Source organism: Xiphophorus hellerii, chromosome 9 (assembly GCF_003331165.1).
Source record: "Xiphophorus hellerii strain 12219 chromosome 9, Xiphophorus_hellerii-4.1, whole genome shotgun sequence".
Classification (NCBI taxonomy): Eukaryota; Metazoa; Chordata; class Actinopteri; order Cyprinodontiformes; family Poeciliidae; genus Xiphophorus; species Xiphophorus hellerii.
Genome location: NC_045680.1, coordinates 22,542,754 through 22,560,353, shown reverse-complemented (window position 1 = coordinate 22,560,353; position 17,600 = coordinate 22,542,754). Strand labels below are relative to the sequence as shown.

Here is a 17,600-nt window from a genome sequence, read left to right as displayed (position 1 = left end):
AGCCTTGCTGGCAAAACAAAAAAAACTGTTGATTTTTAAATTTTTTTTTAAACGAGTTTATTGAGCATTTAACCAAATGTACCATCGTCAGATATACTACACAGGCCGAAGCGTGACAGACAGAACCACAGCAGACAGACCTCAGGCCCTCCACTGATACACGGAAACCAAGTCAGTTTTTTTTTCTTCTTGAAAGTAAGAAAATTAGTAAGGCCTCCACAAAATCTCCTATTTAAATGTTATTTGTTAAGTTATGAAGACATAGATTCTTTTTTTTTTCTCAGACATTTTCTTTGCCAGGGGTTTTAATAACTTAGCCATAGCTTCTGAGACAACAGAAAAAAAAACCCCAAAAGAACCTCACAGACTACTACTTGGCAACGTGTCTTGAAGATGACAACCACTGTCGGCACAAACAGAATAAAGCCTACGTTTAAAGGCCATACGACAAACAAAAGAAACATATTGCAAGTGCTTGGTTCGGTACGTTTGTTTGTTTTGATTTTTCTTTCTTTTTTTTTTTTAGACACCCAACATTTTACGTAAAGAAATGTGAGTCCAGCTTGACGCATTATCCTAATATATATCTATTGAAATTGGCAACGAGTCGTGTCTCCTTTTTGTCCTCCCACCCGACTCACTGGACGCTGTTCAGTGTCCTCTAAGCAAAACGAGCGTCCGGACCAGCTCTGTTCCGGTTCAGGGTGTCCGGGAGGGAGGGGGAGTAAACCTTCTGGTCACAATCCAGTCGCTTATTTGCACCTCCTGCAAAGTCCTGGCAAAGTCCCCCGGCATCCCCTCTGCGGCGAGGCGTCTGCGGTGCCGTCCTGAGCTTCTCTTCCCACACAGCGAGCTTAGAGTGGTCGGCCGGTCCAAAGCTCTCTGCCTTCCACATTCCTCGGTCAGTGTCGATAAAAGCGGTACCGGATGGCTTGGGAGCGCCGTTTACAGCAGGCTGCCCGGCCAAGACACGATGGTCAGGGTGATTCTGCCCCGGAGCTCCTTCAGGAGACGAACCAGTGCCGTGTGCGTCATCCCCCACGTGCTTTTCCCGTTCACCTCCAGCAGGATGTCCCCGCATCTTCATAAAAACAATTAAAAAAGAGAGAAACCGTACACCTTTGTTTAATTTACCGTGTCAAATTCAGCGTCAACTAAAAAGTTTTAATAAAGCTGTAGTATCTAAGTTTTGTAAAAGAAATATGTTTTTTATTGTTAAAGTTGTTGCTATGTCGTTACAGAGTAATGTGAGATGGAAAATTGAGCTTCTCTGCCTTCTCTCAGTGCAAACTAGAACCAACCAATCAGAGCCAGGAGGCGGGTCTTAGCACTGTCAAACAATGCTTGCGTACGTGACAGTATGGTATGAGAAATATAATTTGTGAAAAAAAAAAAAAAAATCAAGCTCCTCTGCCTTATTCCAGAGCTATTTTCATAAAAACGCCACTTGGTCTGAAACAACCAATCAGAGCCAGGAGGAGGGTCTTAGTGCTGTCAATCACGTTTGTGTATGCACTGGAGTTAACATGGCCACCGATGACTGAGGATTGACGGTTTTCCTGCAACATTAAGTTGTTTCTCAGCCATCAGCACATTTAGCAGTGCCTACACAAACTTGATTGACAATGCCAAGATCCTCCTCCTGGCTATGATTGGTTGTTTTTGACCAAGATAAGAGTGATTTTTTTTTTCACAGATTATTTGTCCCCTATTATACTGTCACAACATGGTAACAGTTTTAACAAATATGTAAAAAAAAAACAACAGATTTTGCTAATCAAAATTGAATACTGCAGCTCTTAACGACAGACGTCTGTAAGGTAACACTTGCTGAATACCTTATCCTGCCATCGTTGTAGGCCGGCGTCCCCTCGACAATGGAGCGGATGAAAAACGATTGATTGCAGTTGACCTCCTCGTGGCCTCCCACAATGCTGAAGCCCAGGCTGCCCGACGTGCTCCGCCGCAGAACAACGTCTTTGCAGCAGTAGAGATGTCTGCGTGGGCCAAGAAGGAGATTAAGCGCACTAATCTCTTAGATTCACTTTTAAATTACAAACAAACTGTACAACCTTCCGGAATATGTATTCGGCGGGAAGAGTAATGAAGCCAAGACTGTCACTTCAGTAGTTCAAGGCTTAACGGAAACACCAAAATGTTTCCACCGCATTCGAACTACAAACTCTAGGGCACACGTGTCAAACTCGAGGCCTGGGGGCCTAATCCGGCCCGTCATAGGTTATTATGTGGCCCTCCAAACTTCAGACACCAAAATACATCAATCAATCCCTCCAGTTGTGAAAATACTAGCAACGGACTGGTCGACGTGGAAAGACGTTGATCAGTCCGTCTTTCCAGGTTATCAGTGGAAAGACGCAAAATGCAATAATTGTTCTTTTTAAGACGAACCGATCGAATGTAGAGATGGCTTTTTATTAATATGTAACCATTTTTTTTATGGAATACGATACATTCTGGGACAACAAACCCTTGAGAACATTCTTGTTCTAGATGTGGCCCAAAATGAAAATGGGTTTGACACCCCTGCTCTAAGCTATTTTTGTTATTATTATTATTGTTATTAATATTTTCATTATTAATGTGGAAAGCCAACATTAAAAGTATTACAAAAAGGTGAAGAAGAAGGGAACATTATTCATTGCTTTCAGCTGCACCACTGAATCCCCTCTTTTATTCCACATAAGCAGGAAAAGTGGCTATTTGTGTCAGTGCAAGACTGTCTCCATGACTACAACAAAACCTTGCATGTATTATTAAAAACCCTTCAGTTCTCAGAGAGTTTAGTGATTTATAAGTATCGAATATTTTTTTTTAAATGCCTTAAAAGTATAATGAGCGTTTCTTTCCCACTGTTTCTGTCTAAACGTCAGCGTGCGCCAGCTGGCGAAGGTCAAGAGGACACGTTGGAGCTGCGGAAACCAAAACAGATAAATAGATAAAAAATGTACAGGCGAAGACAGATATCACAGCAGGGCCCGCTCACCTGGGTACCTGCAGCCAGGAGACCCACAGCGGGGAGTAATCGTCGTTGGGCAGCGGGCTCTTGGTGCTGTCTGTGGGCGACGACGAAAGACACGGCGGCAGCGTGAACTCCGGCGGGTCGTCGTCGGGCGGACGCATCTCCAGGACCTTGAGCACGACGGGAGAGGAAGTGTTCTTGAGGTTGGCCACCGCCTCGCCTCGCGTCACCCCCGTCAGATCCATGCCGTTCACATTCAGCAGAATGTCACCTGTGGGTCGGGGGAGGAGGGTTGACAGCCCAGTTTATCCTCGGCGTAAGGGTTACTGCCATTTTTTTTTTCTTTTTTTTTGAGAGAGAGCGAGCGAGTGAGACATCAGAGTCTGGGCCTTATCTTCTTTCTGCTTAATATTCATCATTCTTGCATCTGGACCACAAAGACACTGAAACCAAAGGCCAGCTGTGGGCTTTTTAAAAAGCCTGCTAATGATGAAAGTGATGCAAAGATGGACGGTGAGGACCGGCTGGCTAGGAAGCAACACAAAGGACACATTTGCCCTGCGAGAAAATGCAAATGAATGCGCCGTTACAATGCACAAACATCTTTCATGAGCACACAGAGACAGCTGCTGCTGCTGCTGCTGCTCTGTCCCAAATGAACGCGGTAATGTGCACCTTGAACCGCACACAAAGCAACAGACTTGCTGCTAATTTCATGAAGTTCTCATATTACTGTTTATGCAACATTTGTCTCGCTCTTCCCGTAAACGAAGCTTCAGACTGAGGCTGGGGGAGCGTAATAAGTTGGATGGCTGGAATCAGAATTTGTCCTGGAAACCTGCCACTGCCCTGCCTTCATCTGCAAAACCTTTTTTGATACTCCGCTGATGTCGACATCAAATCAAACGAGAATTTAAACGCGCCATGATCCTCCGACTACTTCCTGTCGTTTTCTTCATCGTAGTTTGCGTCCGTGGCAACATCCGGTTCCTGATCACGTGACTCGCGTGATGTGAAAAAAGTCTTTCCGCTGCCGTTTTGAGAAATAAACCCTTTTCAAAATGGCTTGAAAAACCACCTCGTTCTAAAACTTTTTAGCGAAAAAATGAAACGTTTCTCGAAACTGCCGTGTTTCCATGAAGTACAATTTATTTTTGAAATCTCAAACTGCGCAGTAGTATGGTCAACAGCATCGCAACCACTGTAAACAAAATGGGAGATGTGTTTTAATCCTGGGGACCAACACTACCTAGTCCAAAATTGTGAAGTGGAAAGGAAAATTGGGTTATTAAAAAAATGTTTACATTTCATTTTGAGGAATCAGATTAAACGGGTGCTAGGTTTTTTTATTTGCTAAAATATTTCTCTTTAGTTTTCCTTCTACTCACGATCGTGCGCTAGTTTGTCCTCGTCTAGTTTGCAGTTGCAACAAAGCAAACTAAGAGAAGAAAAAAAACCCAATAATGACAAATATTTTTTTTAAACCTATTTTGCTAAATCTGCCCTACGTTGTAATATGTTTTCAACTCTGCTGCACTAACGTTTTTTTTTTTTTTTTTCAATAATCGACACGAGCAGCCGAGGTTTCTGCTGGACGATCGAGCTTCACATGAAGTCGTCGTCGATCACTTTGTTTGTGCTCTTCACTACAGAAAGGCTCATCCGTGACAGACTGCCCGCAAGGATATTTCACTGATCGAGTGATTCCACACAGTTAAATGGCTGTGACATCATGAAATTTCAAGCACAGATTGGCGGACGGTGATGTTACCCTTGCGGATGGATCCCTCCTGTCCCACCACGCCGTCGGGGTCCACGTTTGTGACGTAGATGGGAAGGTCCCATCCTCGGCTGGACATGCCGCCCGCCACCGTCATGCCCAGGGAGTCGTACGGCTCCTTGGTTAGTGTGACTGTCTTCTCGTAACACGCGGGCTTCTGACAGGAGTCCTGTGCAAAAGACAGAAAGGCCAAAATGAAAATAATTGAAGAGTTCACCCATGTTGTTGTTGTTGTTGTTTCATAGAGATTATTCGGGTCAAAATCCCAAACTTTCCCTGAATCGAGACTCTGGGTGTTTTAACGCCTGATAAGTCCGATACACTCACCTGAGTGAAGTTGCCCCCCCCCCACACCCTCCTCCTTCCCAACACCGCCTTCTTCAAATCAGACAAAAATGGTGTGAATCGTTTGTGTTACGTCTGTGCAGCAAAAATGTTCATTTGTGCCGCTATCATTTTAAAGATATTAAGAAATGTTTCCAGAGGTCATGAAAGGTCAAACCCCCACCACCTTCTTCAAATCAGACAAAATCGGTTATCAGTCAACTCAACGACGTTTGAGTTGACAGCAAAGATTTTTGTTTGTGCTGCTTTGGCTTTGAAGATATTAATGAAATTTTAATTTTGTAAAAGTGTGTGTGGGGGGGGCCTGGTTGAACCTTTGACCTTTAAACTTTCATTAATATCTTCAAAGCCAAAGCAGCACAAACATGGTCGAGTTGATTGACACCAATTTTGTCTGATTTGCAGAAGGTTGGGAGCTGGTTGACCTTTCATGACCTGTGGAAACATTCAATGATAGCGGCACAAATGAACATTTTTGCTGCAGAAACGTTTGACACCATTTCTGTCCGATTTGAAGAAGAAGGGGGGGCCAACTTCAGTCAGGTGTCACTGTGTGAAACAAAGCAAACCCTTTGAAAAGCCTGTTCACTACCTCCACTGCACCAAGAACCACTGAAGGAAACGACACGAAAACCTCTGAAGACGACAAGCTTCCTTCTTCGCAAAATGTAGACAACATTTACATTTAAAACCGCTGAGATTTTAGCGATTGCAGAATTTTTCTTTTGTCTTTGATAAAAAGACAACGTGGCTGCCTGACTTTACACTTTGGCGTCTTCTTTGGCTGTATTTAGGCTTCCTGCTTTATTAGCGGCCTCTAATAAAGCAGGAAGCGTAATATATGTCCACTTACATGCACATGTACACATTCACTTCAGCTGAACTGAGACCTACGCTTTCAAGTGAACCAAAGTTTGCTTTTTTGGTCTGCATCAGAGTTCAGTTGCGCATTCACACCTCCCCAAGCGAACCGGGTTTTCTACACAAACGAACCAGAATTCAATTAAAACAGACTAAACCGAATTGGTGTGAACGCACCCTGAAATCTTCACGATTCTCAGTTCTATCTCGCTCGTTTTTGAAATAATTATTATAAATAAAAATAATACAAAAAGTAGCAAAATTGCATGTGGATGGACTAAGCATTTCTTCAGACTGTAGGAACCCGGCGTGCTGTCACTGTGATGTCTTAAGCGTCTCTTCTCCTTCGGCACACGTTCTTCTTTTTGTGATGGAGACAATAAAGCAAAAGCACACGAGGAGCCAACTAACACCAAGGGCACCTTATTCAAAACTGCATGTTCTAATTAAAACTCGGAGGAGCACATTTGCATGATAATAATAACAATAGCGGCTGTTTGCTCAAAGACCGGCGATAATGCCCAAAAGTCAACTGGGTTCCATGTACGGAGCTCCGCGAGACGGGGCCACTCCAATAACGCGCTCTTTGGCGATAGGTAATTGATGAACGACCTCATTAGCATAACCGATGTAGGCCGATAAGCAGCGTAGGCGATTCGAGAGCCTCCTCACTCATGTTCGGGACGAGTAATGAACAACACATGGGCGCGTTGAGCCTGTGCCGCTATGATATCGCGGCGCGTTCACCCCATTTCCACCGCGCTCGCAGCAGATCTCTCGCAGTCCCGTTTTCGACCCGAGGGCTCAGCTCTGACTCAAGCTGTGCCTAAAGTGCCCGTAATCAGAGGCCTCCCACGCACCGCGCTGAGTGTGAGTCATGTGCTCTGCCCTCCTGAGCGGCAGCTTTTTAATGAAAGGTAATGGTGTCTAGTGAGCTATAAACGTCCTAACAGAGTCCGTGTAGCTTTTTCTTTTTTTTTTTTTTTTTTTAATGATAGGCTGAGGTAATAAGCCGCTGGTCTTATTGACAAATTTACAGTCGAGGCGCAGGAACTAATTTCAGGGGTGAGGGCGATGGGGTCGTCCACAGGGGACGCAGTCGTAGTTCTAAGTAATAATGGACCATTACCCCTTTATTATCTGGAAGCTAATGTTTCCTATATTCAGTTCAGCGCACAGAAAAACGTACGCTCATTTTTAGAAACACGACAAACTGATTTTGAGAGGCAGAAAGCATCGGTTCATTTAATCACTTGACAGGTTAATCTGTAAGCACCAGCTCCTTTGGTTTCTTGTCTTTCTTTAAACCCAACCACAGCGGAGTGAGATGACGACGGTTGAATTACGTCACCGTTTTGTTGTCTGCACCATATCTCCTGTTGTCCTCTGAGTTCATGGAGACCAAAGCAAAGATTTTACTCCTCTACATTCACCGTTATGTTCAATTATTCCTGCCAGGAACTTTGTGTTCTCCGTTTTTTTATTCCATGGTTCCAGGTTACACCTGACTGACTGAATGTTTCTCTGTTCAACCGACTCCATTTTGGAATCAGCTATTGACTAAAGTACTGCTACTAATTCTGTTTACTTTCCTTTTTTTCTCTCTCTCCCATAGCAGATACATGGATGGATTCTGTGTGTAGCTGTGTCTCTTTCCTGGAAAAAGCCATTGCTGCAATTTAGAGAAATGTTTCTGAGTGTTTATTTAAACTGTAAGCTCACATCTCCGTAAGATCTTCTGTATTTAAAAAAATATATATGTCTAATTTCCTCTATTAAAGACACTTTTTAAGAGTTTCTAGGAAAATCTACAGTGTTCTGCGAAAATGACGACTTGATAAAAACTCAGGCAATCAGAGTTCTATTAATGTTCTATTAATGTTCTTAAAAGTGTATATTGTTCTTACATATTTTTCAGAGGCCACTGCCCCTCAGTTTGGCCTATTTTCTATGATGCTCACTAATTTATACTTTATATTTTGAGCCATTATTTCAAATCCAAACGGTACCGCCCCATCCGGCTCCGAAACGTCTTTTTGCCGTAGTTTAAAGACGTGCACTTAAGAGACAAATGAAAATCATATCCTGCATTTTTCTTGGCAAAATTCTCTGCTGAGGTTAAACTCGTTGTAATTTCTGGCTCAATATTGCCCATTAAAAAAAATAAAATAAAAAATTCAGCGAGAGCGACAATAATGAAGATAGAAGACTGCGCCGCTATCGCCTTCGTTCATGTCAAACTACGGGAAGAGAACAGTTAGGAATCTTTAGGTAGCTGTCAGAAAAAAACTACATATACTGCAAATCTGTGAGGATAGCAGACGCTCTTTGAATGACATGCTTGACTTTGATGGGAGAAGAACGGCTGCATGGATCATTTGCACCTGAAAGAGAGCGTTTATAAAAGGAACAAAGGTTTTCTCTGTGTATTCAATAGTGCTCATATCTCCTGCACATATATATATACATGTCTGGGGGGTTGTGCGCGCGTGTGTGTGTGTGTATGTTTGCTTCTCACCAGCAGCGTTTGCTCCATATCCACAGGGGAGTATGGCGGGGGGCCGTCCATGCCCCATGGCCCCTCTGGTAGGATGTCTGGGTTGGGCAGGCAGATCTGACGAGATACCACGAAGTGCACACTGTGCTCGCTGGCCTAAAATGACCGACAAAGAGACGCTTGGGCTTCATGTTTGAATTTCTGTAAGTGGAGATATGCTTTGTAATTTTTGTGTTACATTTCAAAAAGGCTTTTGCCTGTCAGTCAGACAGACTGGGTGGCTGCAGCTGCCTCCCTGCTCTCCAACACGCCGCTGAGCCCTGAATTAACCAGTCCAAACCATTATTGCCCTAATTGGACTAATTCCATTTCTTCCCTGCCTGTTCTTAATCTCTGGCAGAAAGTGGCCGATCCGAGAGGCCATCTTGGCTCCGTGGAGACCCAGAACGAGCCAGTCAGACGGCCCAGAGACCCTGCACAGTCAGCCGTAAACACGCAGTAATTAACCGCCATTAACCAAACACACGCCATCACTGGCTGGCATCAACCGGGAACCAGAGGCGGCCGCACGGCGCCCCCTCCCCCGAAACCCACCCGTCCATCAGGGGAGTTGCCGCAATTAAACAGCATTAGCTGCAGCGAAGGCAGACACAACAGAGCAGCTCGACACAATTAGCTTGAATCACCGCAACAATCTTTAATACCGCCGGGAGGCGGAGTGTGAACAGGCTGGTTCTGGTCTGTAACAACGTTTAGGTAGAATGTGTGACAACTACAGCTGCAACTATTGATTATTTTAGGAATCGATTGTTCTATTGGTCAAATATTTGACAAATTATTCAGACAATTCATTGGTTAATCACAGGGGAGGAAACGGTACATTCTACAGATTTTTCATGTAACCACTTAAACCTTATTTTATGCAATATCAGAAAAACAATAAGATTTTAAATAAGAATACAAATATTGCATTGCCTAACAAGCAATAAGATAACATTCCTTTAGTTATACACTTGATTATTAACCAATAATAATTGCATAGCCGAAAGTGCTTAATAAGAGTTTTTGTTTTTTCACAGCATTTTAACAGGGTGAAGCTAAAGCTACGTCACTTGAGTTGTTCTGGATAGAACAGACTTACAGACAAAGAAGATTTTTTTTTTTAAATCTTAAATGCATGTTAATATATTTTTCCTTCAAATTTGGTTTAATGGCTACTCTGAGGGTGTTCTTTCACCAAATGGCCTTCTCTTAAAATTCGATTAATCGATGACTAAACTAGTTGCCAATTATTTCAACAATTGATTAATGACAACTACTTGTTGAATAACGATTAATTGCATCAGATAATCAGATTACTGTTCAATAACAATCTGATAATTTTATCAGATTTTCTGATAATAATCACGATTAATTACTTCAGCAATTAATCACAATTAATCGTGATTAACCTATCATCCAAATTAATCACAAAGAATCGTTTCATCCCTACTCATAACTGTGAACTTTCCAAACAGAGCTAATGTTTGGTGCCTATCCTGACTGACCTGGATGAGCAGAGCGGCGTGCTCCGGCGCCCCGTAACGCAGATCGTGCCCGTTGATGGCCAGCACGCGGTCGCCTACGCACAGCTGTCCGTCACGCGCGGCCAGGCCTCCCTCCAGCAGGTGGAAGATATAGACCCCGTGCTCCTCCGCTCGCCGCACCAGCTTGATGCCCAGCTGTTCGTCCGGGATGTTCTTGTTCAGCACCACGTGAATGCTGTCGTCTCTCATCGGATGGTGGGGCAGGCCGAGAGACTGGTGGACGCCGGCTCCGTGAGCGTGGCCGTGCGAGTGCGAACGGTAGCGGTGCCGCTGCTCTCTGAGCACGGTCAGCCGCAGGAGCTGGCACGGCTGCCTCAGGGTCGTCACGGCAAAGTAGTGAGGCACGTTGCTGATGTCAATGCCATTGACCTGAAAGGGGAAACGGAAGGACATCGTTACGGGCTAGCCCGACTCGACTTCTCGGGAGCTGCGCTTACGTTGACCATACAATTTGGCGAATTGGAAAATGTATTTGCTTAATGGTAACATGATCAAAAAACGTATTTTTAAAAATAAATTGCTATATGTCTTTGTGCTTGAGGTGGTTTTTCGAACTTGGTGTGCTTCGCCCAACTACAATGGCAACACTTTTGATGCAACACGGCAGCAATGTGCTTATAAGGCCTCTTGGCTTCACCTGAGGTTGAAAATCGTAAAATCGCGAGCAAAAATTTACAAAAAAAAAAAATTTACGCTAGCCACTCCCAACCGTCCGTTGTTTGCCAATCCAATGCCTAAAAACAACAACGTCTTCTCTGATGGATGATGTTACGCTCTACATCTCATGTGAGTGTTTACATCCATGATTTTTAATGACTTATCATGTGAACAAGCTTATTCACGTGTGACTTTAGTCGGATTCCTTATTTAATGGAAACACAGCATTTGCCAAATTGTATTTTTATTTTTTTACATTAGTGGAATATCGAAAAGGTTTGGCGCACATTTTTAATGGAAACTCAGCTTTTGTGTCATTCTCGTACCTTCAGGATCATGTCCCCGGGCAGCAGGCGACCATCCCGAGCAATGACCCCTTCCCTGTAGATATCCTGGATGAGGATGCGAACCAGAGGGGTCTCGTTGCCGCCAACGATGCTGATGGCCAGTGGGTCCGAGGGATCCTGTCGTGTGATCTTAATACTGGTAAGCTCACCGTCAGGGATCAGGTGATGGAGCTGGGGAAGAGCCAGCACTGACGGAGAGAGTAGAGGGAACAGAAAACGTCTCATTTTAATTTGGGAAAACAGAGAGATCAAACAGAGGGAACAATGGAGGAAAGAGGGGGATCGTGAACGGATAGAGGAAGGATCACGGGAGAAAGAATAGCAGGCCACGGTGGAGAGGTTTGGCCGTGGAACCAGCTGTCTCCACTCCCTCAGGCCACTACAGCAAACTTGTACAAGCCGAGAGAATTTTTCCATGGCTAATTGTCCCGTGCGATGTTTGTTTCATTAGTCACATTCAGTCCATCTGTATGAAAACAGGGAAAACCCTTCGCTTCAAATATCCAGCGGACAATTACTTGGGTGGAGATGAATAAGTTTTAACGAGCAAAAAACTTGACAAAACTACAAAAGTAGCCAAAGTTTACAATTCAGAAATGGTGTTTTCTTTTGTGGTCAAATAAAAAAGCGGTGCGGCTGTTATTGTGAACTGAAAGGAGGGGGACGCATCGTGGCGTGCTTTCGTATTCAGTGTTTGCACCTCGTCGGAGCAGCGTTTGCTAAAAGAACGGCAGAGAATGTTCTGGAACTTTCTACCAGGTCTGAACATCCGGCCTGAGAGGCCATCTTGGTTCCTGAAATCTTCTCCAATCCTGTTTTGTGTTCAAGTCCGGGCCTTGGCTGAGTTGTTCTAAGAAACGACTACATCACTTTATGTTGGTTCACGCTGAGCTAAATTGGGACCATAAAAACTTGAAACTTTTTCAACATTTTTTTTTTTTCAGTTTCAGAATATTTTTTTCTGTTTCAAATATTTTTTTTTTTTTTTTTTTGCAGTTTAAATTCTTTTTTTCTTTCGAACAAACTTTATGGCCCCAATTTAACTCCATAGGTTTATAACCTACAATCCCTATGAAGTAAATTCAAGTTTGTGGTTGCAAAATGGCAAAATGTGAAAACATCCAATAATTTCTAATAAGAGAATCTTCTACTGCAACCATGCTAATGCCCAACTCCAACACACATTGTTGGAAAGTCAGCATATATCTGGAAGATGTACTTGTCTCCTCCCTCTGGCTCCTTCTTTCTCCTACTTCCTAACCTTGAGTCTTTGTGGTCGCTCTTCTGGCCAGAGGCTTCGCCCAGTCACTAACAGAGGAGACCTGTTCCTCATCTTATTTGAAAAATGTCTCTCTCCTCGTGTTCCCCACTGGACCGTCTTCCCGTCTCCAGTGGAGTAGCCTTGGCGGTTGGCGCTGCACTTTCTCCTTTCCAGAGTCAATATTTTGTCTTTATCGCAGCAGATTGCTCCAGGGGTGCAGAGCACTCTCACTGGGACCCTGGAGCTCTTATGTAACCTCTTCCTTTCTCACCAGCGCACACCATTCGAGTTTCTCGCTCCATCTCATTATTTCTACAGCTTGCACGGGGACATTTTAGTGCAATTATTTACATCGTTTATATCCTTTTTTTTATTTTTTTATTTTTTACAAAATCTGGATCCATCTTTCACCAGATCTTTCTCTACTTCATTCTTGCGCCTACTCGTCTCTCTCCTGGAGCATTCGATGAATATTTAACCTGTCCTCTCAGCCTCCCCTGCGATGGCCTTTGAGAATCATCTACTCCCGAGTCATTTGTCATTCATCATTCTTGCGTAATGCCATCTTCCTTCTCCGCCGCGCCGCACCTCTAACTCTACATAATGCTCCATTACGGTTGACTGTATTTCTTCCACTTTGTCATGAAAATGCCTGAGCTGTGGATATTGCATTGCATATTGTTTTCTTTACTGCATGAAGGGTTATGGATGTGCGTGTCATAAGCGTGGCCTGCCCCGGTACGCTACTCTTACAAGGATGAGTCCAGAGGTGTAGAGGTGTGTATGAGGGGATGCAGGGTCACCAGCTGCGTTGCCATTGATTTTAAATTGGAAATTGGAATTACGGAAATAAATTTGCTTAATGGAAACGGGACAATTCTTTAAAAAAAAAAAAAAATCACATTTTTCAAATGTTTTGAAGTTTCTGCACTAATATAAGGTGGTTATTCGACTCTATTAAAATTATTATATTTTGCAAAATTGCATTAGGAATACTTTTTTTGCATCATGCAGGTCACGTGATCAATAACCAGATGTTACCATCTGAAATAACCTCTTGCATTACTTTTCTTTATCGTTGCTCCTCTTTTTAGTTTTATTTTTCCTGAATTTGCTTAATTATATTTCTAATGTTAAAATGGATAAGGATATAAAAATATTAATTTGTGGCGTAATGGTTAGCGCGACCCACGTTTGGAGGGCCTTGAATCCTCAACGCGGCCGTCGCGGGTTCGATTCCCGGACCCGGCGATATTTGAGGCATGTCTTCAGCCTCTCCTTCCCCTTTCATATAAGGGCACTGGAGCCCACAAAAGACCCCCTGGAGGGGAGGGAAAAAAAACTTATTTATCCGTATGACCACTTTTACACACATGCTCCATTACTTTATTCAAAAGCTAAGATCTAAATTGAACACATTTGAAACTGCAAGTTTTCTAAGTTAGACTTTTTGATATTTTGTTACCAGAGAAAAACAAAAGCTGCTTTTTAAAAATCTGTTCTACTCATCATCGAACCTTCAGAACATTGCCTTTCAGCTCGCCATTATTTCCCCTCATTTCCTCCCATATTTTGGTGGCGATGCATTATTTATAATGTATATTTTGTTTTTAGTGTAGTCTATATTCTATTTGTATCGCCAATTTAAAAAAAAAGAAGAAAAAGCTATTGTCAGAAAAGACGCGGAAGAACGACGGGAAGTGGTGGGAGTGCGTTTCCTAGCGACTCGTTGCGTTTACAAACTTATTCACCTGTGATTTTAATTGCCTTTCTTATTTAACGGAAACGCCACGATTAATTGCGACACGGCGTTCCCACGACATTAGCGGAGCACCGGCAGAGTTTTGCCTGCGTTTGTGACGGAAACGCAGCCGGCGAGGATGAAGAGGCGGATGACGGAAAAGAACAGCAGGAGGTGGAGAGGCCCGTCATCTCCAGTGACCTCGGCTGTACCATCGCTATGCAAAATGCCCCAGGCTGCCACTCTCTGCTCTGATCCCTCTGTGGTGATGCACCAGAGGCCTTATGCAATGTGTGGCTGAATTATTCAAGAAACATATGCCTCTGCTGTTGCACCCAAGGCCCAAAGCCATGTCACCATTCGTCACACAGCTGATTGAACATGGCAAATATAAACATTTGGAGCCACATGCGCTTCCTGCTCCCTCTGGAACTCTCTCCAGTGGCCCCCTTAGGAGTCCCACAGATCGATTTAAAAATTAAAACAAAGTTTCTGCTCCGTACCTTCTGGCGGCACGCTGGAATTCCTGGCATTGTCCCGCTCCTCGGAGGTCTCGTTGCTGACGGCAGTGCCGCTCTTGGTCCGCCGCAGAACGCTGAACGCCCGGTTCAGTCTCCTGAAGGAGCGGCTCCTCACTGAGGAGCGGTCAAAGTTTCTGACTGCAAAAGAAAAAGAAGAAAAAAAGGGGGCAGGGGTGGAGTAGACAGGGTCTTTATAAAGGACTTCACTTGCAAACATGCCCGGACATGTCTGACTGTGGCTCCAATCAGACTTCTCTACCAGAGAGACCTGTGTGAGCGTGTTCCAACAGGTTCTGCAGAGGAGCTGAAATACCGGTCTGAAGCAGGACAGGAAAGTACGCATGTCTCTTAGAGCTACCCGAGCAGCGATTGTAGGACTTCACAGAGAAATAAACTGCAGAAATGCCTAGTTTCACTGGTCCGTTGATGCACTGAGAGAAAAGAATTGGTTTTGTCTACAGGAAAGTAAGGCTGCAAGCCTCATCAATCTGTATTTTCTAAAGTGAGATTTGAAGACCTGACCCTTTCAAAACTTTCTACAAAGGGACATAAATGCTTGAGTTTGTGTTTGGTTAGCTGTGTAATGTTTCCTTTTAAGCATACAGAGTTCCTGTTGAACACAAGCACTTCCAACTGTACAGGCTGCACTGGGACGTGGACGTCCACAGGTGCGTTTCAGTTAGTTAGTTAGAAAATGATTTACATGTTCATTTATTTAACTTCAGTTCCAAAAGCGAAACTCAAGTTGCATAGATTGATTACACACAGAGTGATTTTGAACTTTGAGGATTATGGCTCATAGCTAACAAAGAGCCAAAATGTAGTTTCTCAGAAAGCACAAATACTACATCATATATTTGATCACAAATGTATGATAATCATAATTCTTAAAAATTATGATTATGGTTTCATTTATGCAAGACCCTAATTTTCTAAAAAAAACAAACAAAAAAAAACAGATTTTTATCACTTTAATCATATTTTTAAATCATATGCTTAAAAAACGACTTTTTGTGTCAAATGAAGCTTTATATATTGACATTTTTTAACCCAATTACTGTGATAAATTTCAATGGAATCCTAACGTATTGAGAAGCTCTTGTATGTGTATAGTGGCCATAGATGATTTCCAGGACGAACCGGAACCATGAAAAAGAAAGAAAAGAAAAAAACAAAACAGAAGGACATGTCATAATATTTCTTTTTTCATTCTTGTGCTTTTCCCAAAGCAAACTAAAGGTAAAGTTTGAGACCCTGAACCCGTTTTGACAGCCCTGTCGACAGAGTTGAATCCTGGTGTTCACAGCACCAGCTGTTCTTTCTAAGCTCTGAGTGGCAATTCGGCAGGAAAAACACGCCACACTGCTGCTGTTAACATCAGCCGTTGGATCCCGCACAAGACCCCAGGACTGTTGGTCTTTCCAGTTTGTTTTGGTGAACAACAAACGCCCGACTAAAGTTAAAACTGGCCCGGGATATTAAAATGAACGGTGCTACTGTGGCTGCAGGGTATTTGAAATGATTAATCAACAGTTTCACGTGATATTCTTTTTTTTTTTCCCAGCATCAAAACAGCCCCCGCCTACCCAACCTTTTGTTACCTTCAGAGTTTTTATTAAGAAACTACAACTCTGTCTCCTCTTCAGCAAGTCATCACAACAACTTTCTCCATTAAGCTGTCTATAAATGTTCTTCAGAGCGATGGACTGAGAAATAGTTCAGCAGTAGGCGGAGCTTTGTATGAATGGGCGGAGCTTTGTATGAATGGGCGGAGCTTTCTGGAAATAGGAGGAGCTTTGTGAGATGAAGCACTTTGGCACCTGCGATTGGTTGCCACGGGTGATTCAAGGATTTCTCAAACATGCACGAAAGAATTGCAGCAACACTCCTTGTATATTTTTGATGAGGGAATAACATTATATTCCCTGTTTTGAGCTTTACATACATGAGGGAATAACATTATATTCCCTCATGTATGTAAAGCTCAAAAAAGCCAATTTTACATGATACCTCCCCTTTAATTCTCATCCAGCTACATATGCTGTGAAGCTTTTGCAGTTTCAACAAACGCTGCTCTTTTTTTGCCAAGTGGAGGAGCTTGTTTGACTTTGTGGGTCTTAAATTAATAAAGCCTGTCTGAGTGCCGGGCATAGCCACACGGTTGCACAACAGCAACTGTGATGTAATACAATATGGACCCGAGCAACTACGTCCAGCGCAGAGCATCGCAGAAAGACTTTGATTTGGAGAGCGGAGGTGGACGGAGCCGCTGGCCCAGCTCTGGCTGCTCCAGGAGCGGAGGCTCCGCAGCGCCGCTCCCTCCCTCTGCGGCCCCAGAGAGACGCGAGGGCTTCTGGCAGGCGCATTATTCTTTAAAAAGCGCCAGCGGCTGCTGGAGCTGACAGCTTGTTCAGCAGTTGCAGAGCTTGTGGAGATGGCGGTGGCGGTGGGGTGCTCAGTTGGCTCAGCTTAAAGTGCTGCTGCAGCGTCATTTGCCGTCCCCGGCTCTTACGTTAGGAGAGCAGGGAGGAACTCTCACCACCGCCTCCTGGTAACACAGGTGGAGGGTAAAAAAAAAAGTTAAAAAAATGGAGGGAGCGCTTCCATCGCGTCACCAGGCATTATCACACGCTCGCGCCGGCTATTTTTAACCCGCCTCTCATTACCGTTCTCCTTTACAGCGCAGTGTTCCTGCCCTTTCAGTGACTTCCTCTCTCTTTGACTTTCTCTCTTTGTTTCTCTGCTCGTTTCCTCAAATGGGATTTTTTATGGATTTGTGAAGAGAGAGAAAAACAAAAGAGTAGGGGAGCTAATTGGTTAATAGGATTTCTATCAGAGGGCATTAGAAAGAACAATTGTATTTGGGAGCGAATGAGTGTCTGGGTAAACCGCAGCAGTAAATACATGTCAGATTGAAGATTACTGCCGTCTACTTTTGATTTGGTACAGTACCATGCAGAAATATTAGAAATATTCATTTCCTTTGAGCCGTTACACATTTTGTCATCTCACAGACACAAACTT

At 43.6% G+C, this 17,600-nt stretch overlaps 1 protein-coding gene across 4 annotated transcripts in view; it reads right to left on the bottom strand.

Annotated features, from left to right (window-relative positions):
- Window positions 1–40: 40 nt before the first annotated feature.
- The window catches only part of lnx1 (ligand of numb-protein X 1), a 50,908-nt gene continuing 33,348 nt past the window's right edge, over window positions 41–17,600 (bottom strand). For all 4 annotated transcript variants that reach the window (XM_032571440.1, XM_032571441.1, XM_032571442.1 and 1 more), the window contains 8 exons: window positions 14,559–14,714; window positions 11,033–11,241; window positions 10,011–10,418; window positions 8,485–8,619; window positions 4,752–4,929; window positions 3,005–3,251; window positions 1,839–1,997; window positions 41–1,081 (listed from right to left, as the gene is read on the bottom strand). In XM_032571440.1, coding sequence (XP_032427331.1) covers window positions 946–1,081; window positions 1,839–1,997; window positions 3,005–3,251; window positions 4,752–4,929; window positions 8,485–8,619; window positions 10,011–10,418; window positions 11,033–11,241; window positions 14,559–14,714 — 1,628 coding nt within the window. In that variant the 3' untranslated portion in view covers window positions 41–945. The remainder of the gene's footprint in view (window positions 1,082–1,838; window positions 1,998–3,004; window positions 3,252–4,751; window positions 4,930–8,484; window positions 8,620–10,010; window positions 10,419–11,032; window positions 11,242–14,558; window positions 14,715–17,600) is intronic.